General features: G+C 39.2%; 1 protein-coding gene across 2 annotated transcripts in view; it reads left to right on the forward strand.

Annotated features, from left to right (window-relative positions):
• Positions 1 to 6,000, forward strand: part of LARS (leucyl-tRNA synthetase) — a 64,696-nt gene that overhangs the window by 24,018 nt on the left and 34,678 nt on the right. For both annotated transcript variants that reach the window (XM_006874511.1, XM_006874512.1), the window contains 5 exons: positions 881 to 966; positions 1,053 to 1,118; positions 1,216 to 1,298; positions 1,661 to 1,799; positions 2,138 to 2,350. In XM_006874511.1, the coding sequence (XP_006874573.1) occupies positions 881 to 966; positions 1,053 to 1,118; positions 1,216 to 1,298; positions 1,661 to 1,799; positions 2,138 to 2,350 (587 nt within the window). The remainder of the gene's footprint in view (positions 1 to 880; positions 967 to 1,052; positions 1,119 to 1,215; positions 1,299 to 1,660; positions 1,800 to 2,137; positions 2,351 to 6,000) is intronic.

A 6,000-nucleotide genomic window follows, 5' to 3' on the forward strand; every position in this document is an offset into this window, starting at 1 on the left:
ATTGATGCTGCCACTCTGCCAATCTGTCTTTCTGGGGGTCTTCCTCTTTTTCTCTGACCCTCCACCTTACCAAACATAATATCCTTCTCCAGCGACTGGTCCCTCCTTACAATATGTCTGAAGTATGAGAGATGAAGTCTGGCCATCCCTGTTTGTTGTTGTTATGTGCCATGGAGTCAGTTCTGGCTCATAGCGACCCTATATGGGGTTTCTGAGGCTGTAAATCTTTATGGGAGCAGAAAGCTTCATCTTTCTCCTGCGGAACAGCTGGTAGTTTCCAACTGCTGACCTTGAGGTTCGCAGCCCAATTTGTAACCACTTCGCTACCAGAGCTCTTTTCTGGCCATCTCTAGGAAGGAAAGATTGCTTGTCTGCATAGTGTGGGATTAGAACATCTGTGTTTCCACAGTTGCTTCTTTAATATATTTCAGTCATTCCTCTTTGTTTTTAGTCTCACCTTCCCTCCACTTCCTACCTTTCCTCCACAAAGCTATCTTGTGACACTGATCCCTAAGTCTTGGATTATTTCTGCATCTATTTATATTTTTTAAAGCATTGCATCCACGTATTAATTTATTTTAAAAAAGACTTTGTGTAATGATGCTAAGAGACTGCTATAAGAAGTCTAACCTTCAAACCATAGGATCAGAAATTTTTCATCAAACAGAACTAATTTCTTGCTAGGGGAGACACGTACCTTTCAAAAGCAAGTTTTCTATAGAAGGAAGGTCAGATGACTTCTAGAAAGAGAGCACATAGAATGAAATGTGGGGGTTATGATTATTGGTGATAACATTTAAAAAAAAAAAAATTTGGTATCTTTGAGGAATGGAGGTTGACATGATGTAAATCAGGTACATTTTTATTTACTTTCATTTAGGGAGATGCCTTCATTTACATGGAACCAGAGAAACAAGTGATGTCCCGGTCTTCAGATGAATGTGTCGTGGCCCTGTGTGACCAGTGGTTAGTCTCTCGCATTGCAAGAGAAAACTTGATTCAGTTGCTTTGTTCATCTCTGTGATGTTTAAATTCAATTTGTTCACTCTTAGGTACTTGGATTATGGAGAAGAGAGCTGGAAAAAGCAAACATCCCAGTGCTTGAAGAACTTGGAAACGTAAGATGGGACAAAGGGATGGGGGAAGGGAAAGGGGATGAGAGGCACAGAAAATGGTAAATGTAAAGAGAGATGCTTTGTCTTTTACTCTCTGTAGATTCTGTGAGGAGACCAGGAAAAATTTTGAAGCTACCTTAGATTGGCTACAAGAACATGCTTGCTCGAGAACTTATGGTTTAGGTAGGTAGACTTTAAATTTTTCTGTTTGGATGATTTAGTCAATTTTACATATTTAATCTTTCTTTCCTCTCTTAAAGTTTCTGAATTGGAAGTTAGAGGCTTTGAGAAACTAGAATGTGGTGCCTACTTGGGGGACTATGTCTTTTCTTCTGATCCATGTAGCCTTTATGGTGTGACTATTTTTTATAGGAAGATGCTGAGATACTTTACTAGCTTGTTTTTATTAGCAATTGAAGTAGAATTTAAGACCTTCCTAAGTAAATGCTTTCTAACTGTTTTGGCCCTATTGTAGAACATTTGGATTCTAAGGATGAAATGTGTTATGTTTCTCATGCGTATTTTTTCTTCTCTTTATTTTGCAGGCACTCGTCTGCCTTGGGATGAGCAGTGGCTGATTGAATCACTTTCGGATTCCACTATTTACATGGCGTTTTACACAGTGGCACACCTCTTGCAGGGCGGTAACTTGCGTGGACAGGGAGAGTCTCCACTGGGCATCAGGTTGGTAAATTAGGTTGATGAAAGGGTCATCATTTGTTAGCAAGAGTTTTGATCTTTTGATTTGCATCTTGAAATGTCCCCTTTTTATATTTAATTTTCATAAGAGTTCATTTAGCTGAATTTTGTCATGATTTGGCATTTTTAGCATTGAACTTTGACAAATTAATAGGTAGTGACTTCTATTATTGTCATTCGTTCTACTTCATTCTTATGAGAGACAGTTGTCCTTATTTGTTATCACAGCTATGCTAAGAAAAGATTCCTAATTCATGGCTAGATGAAAACACTGACTCTTTCAACAAAATTCTATATTTTTATTTGTTTAATTTTTAATACAGACCCCAACAGATGACTAAGGAAGTTTGGGATTATGTTTTCTTCAAGGAAGCTCCATTTCCTAAGACTCTGATCCCAAAGGAAAAATTAGATCAGTTAAAGCAGGAGTTTGAATTCTGGTATCCTGTGGATCTTCGAGTCTCTGGCAAGGATCTTGTTCCAAATCATCTTTCATATTACCTTTATAATCATGTAGCAATGTGGCCAGATCACAGGTAAGTGATAAAATATGTAGCTATGGACTGAATTTATTTCTTGTTAATAAGAGTGTCTTGTAAACTTAAAATACTTAAGTTATTGTGGAGGGTATAGTTAGATTTGCCAATTATTTTTTCTTATATTAAATATGCATTTAGCAGGAATCCTACTTTCTCTTGTCTATTATATCTAGAAATCCTGATACCTACCTAGGACCACCAAGAATATCATATTTCAGGTGCATTACTGGTTGGATGACTCTTTTAACCTTTTAGATGCAGGAATAAAGGCAATTTAAAATAGATCTTGGAATGTTAGAATTGAAAGAACCTTTCCCTTTTGAAATTGAGGGAATCCCAAGATTATAGCATTAGTTGCCTGCAATGTTCTGATTAGAATCTGTATTCCATAATAAGCTTGTTACTATACACTTTTTATGATCAAGAATAATCTCATTTTCTTCCCTCCTGAGCCAGACGTACTTCTGTGCTTTTTCCTCTAGTCGTTCAACTAACTGAAGAAATAAATTGCTCCCTCTGTTCAAATTTCATTTCATAAAAACTAAGTAATCTCATGTGACTTGTTTTAGAATCTCATTTAGAATGAGAATGCTTTTTTCCCCTCCAAAGTAAAAGGATGATTTTGAAATAGAGGAATAAAATAAATCTAATATGGTTCTTAAATTACTTGTCATCTTTGTTTCTCTGTTGTTTAAAATCTATATTAATTGGGTATCACAGAAGTACCTCTTACTAATATAGTTGAGTCTTCATCCTTCTGCACCAAGTTTTTGACATTTATTAGGTTTTTAAAATTACAGATAAATAATAACATATAGTGCTTTTGGTAGGCACTGTTCTAAACATTTTTAGTAACTCATTTAATTTTCACTACAAGTGTTTGTTTGAAACGTTTATTGTAAATTGAGTGAAGGTTTATCCAGCAGATCATCAGTTTTACATTCAACAAATCACTTAGTTTGATCTCAATTCCCTCCATGTAATAACAGTTATCCCACTTCCTGTGGTTCTTATTTTCAGTTCACCATCTTTCCCCAACCATCTCAACCTTTTGATCTTGAATGGTTGACCATGGTGAACATCCATCACTAGTGTTTTTATCCCCTTTAAATACGCATCTGCCGCTTGGCTGGAAATTGGGCCACAAGGATGCATTTCTTTCCAGACATGAAGCGTATCTAATTGCTGTAGTCTGAGGTTCCTCCAGTCTCTGTCTGACCAGTAAGCCCGGTCTTTTTTTTTTATTATTTATAATTTTGAGTTTTGTTCCCCATTTTCTCCCACTCGTCCCAGAACCTTCTAAAGTGATTCCTTACAGAGCAGTTGGTAGTGTTAGCTGAGCATAATCTAGTTCCTTTGGTTTCAGAGTCTGGAGACTGATGTACACATGTTCTGTTAGTCCGTTGGTCTAATTGATTCCACATATCTTCAAATTACCATCATTCTTCTTTCTTCTGCACCTGGAGAAACCAAGATTACAGCTTAGATGACTGCTCATGAGCTTTTAAGATCCCCCAGAGAACACTGTCTTTGAGGACTGTATTATTCCAGTTGACCATAGTGTTCCCTGAGACTATCAGGCCCAGCAACTCGTTTCCTCAAGAAGTTTGGTAATGTCTAAGACATTTTCATCTATTTGTCCCCTGTATGCTCTACCACTCATAGCCATGTATATATATATCCTCTGTCAAATCCTTATATATTTGTGGGTATACTCCTACTCTCCCTCCCATACCTGTGAAGGTTGTATATCTGTCCATGGATCTACCCACAGAACGCTGGTGTTGCAGGGTTGTATGTATAACAGAATTTACCTCTCTCCCCTTTAGCCCTTCCATTCCTCTCTGTGTCTTCACTTGTCTTTATCTTTCTTCTGCCAACCAGTTATTCTATGTTCTAATAGGAAATCATAATGTAGGGGAACATTTCAGCATTACTAATAATTTCACTATAAATTATGTTCATTATTTCCATCATAGTTTCTAGTGATTGTAATGAAAATCTGTGGTTGTTAATGTAATAATATATTCACATTCTCAAATAATTCTAAACAAAATTAATCCAACTAAAAGAGATAAGCATGAAAAGGAAAGTGAAGACAACTGATATTTTCATTCTCTCTCTTGTATATTATTACCCTCTCTGTCACTGGAGATAACATGTCTATCCTGGAGCTGGAAGTTTCAGTACAACTTTTTTTTTTCATGTTTTATTATGAATTATATGATATTTTACGTGAGAGAACTTTAGTTTTACATTCATTCCACCGTATATCGTTTCATTGCCATGGTTCCAATCCCCTCCATGCATCATTAACCGACCAAAGGGTATACCCTATAAACCCGCCCCCTACACTCCCCCCCCCACCCCCCCCCCCCCATTCTTCAGCACACAGTCCCTCTCCCTCTCTGGATCCAAAGTCCCCAGCCGCTTCATCACTCCACGTCATCGTCTCTGCCTCTTATCTCGGGCCTCGCTGCTTCTCTGGGTAGGGTCCCACTGAGCTCTTCTCCATTGATGGTCCTAGAGACCTCCGCTCCTAGACTGGAGAGTTAATCACTCCCTTCCTTGCTACAAAACTCTACCTTTACATTTCCAACCCTCACAATCAGTCCTGATAACAATCATTCACTATTGTATCATAAGTGACTCTTTTGCATTTCATTTCATCAGCTCCGCCTAGACAGATTGGATAGTACTCACTGGAGATTCTGCCTTCCTCCATGCCCCCTGGGTCTAGGTTCCCTCTTGAAAGCTTGTAAGCCAGTCACTTCTTGCCTTTGTAGTTCCCTCCCCGCCCCCATTTGGGTATCTAATGTCCAAGTTGCCCATCTCTGTCTACTCTGTATGTGTAGGGGGTGGGAATGTTTCTTGCTATAAGGATTTGTTCCCTCTTTTGGGTTACAGCATCCATAGGTGTAGGTCAAGTTCATCAAATTGTATCAGATCACTCTTTTTTTTTTCCCCCCTCTTCTTTCTTCTCCTGGTTGAGTTCTTATCATCCATTCATCGGGGCCAGGTCACATGGGTACTATCTGCAAGTGTGGGTGTTCTTGTGTGTATGCCCTCTCTTCCTATCAGCTGGTAGCTTCACTCTCCACTCTAGTTCTCTGTGGCCACGCCGCTAACTCTGGGTCCAGGAGTCCCCAGGTCTCCCCATACTGCTGGCCAACCAGGTCCCCATCTGGGTCCACAGAAGCCCACCAAACATTGTAGGGCTTAGCTTGCCACTTCATTGCTGCTTTTACCCCACTTCCCCCTATCGGCGATGCGTGTGGTCACCAATCAGAGCTCGTATTTCCATTGAGTCTTAGTCTTGGAAGGGGGTTTGCATTAAGGGGACCCAATCACTTGTCTTGATGTTTCCCGGGCAAGCAATTTGTTTGTTCTTGTAGTAACAGTCCATTGGCCTCTATTGTTTTGTATTTTTCCTGTAGGTCTTTCTTTCAAGAAGTATATTCTGTTCTAGCTGCTCCAGGCTGGTTTGCTCGTCCTTTCAAGTGGGAATTTCCCATCTCTGGAGATCTGGATGTGGTTCAGGCTTCTACCTATAGTCTTATGTATTGCAAAGGCTCCACAGGAAGCCTCCTTTCCTGGGCACTTTGTAGCCCCATTTTAGGTATTCCAATCAGTTATAGGCAGAAGAC

Source organism: Chrysochloris asiatica, unplaced genomic scaffold (assembly GCF_000296735.1).
Source record: "Chrysochloris asiatica unplaced genomic scaffold, ChrAsi1.0 scaffold00280, whole genome shotgun sequence".
NCBI lineage: Eukaryota > Metazoa > Chordata > Mammalia > Afrosoricida > Chrysochloridae > Chrysochloris > Chrysochloris asiatica.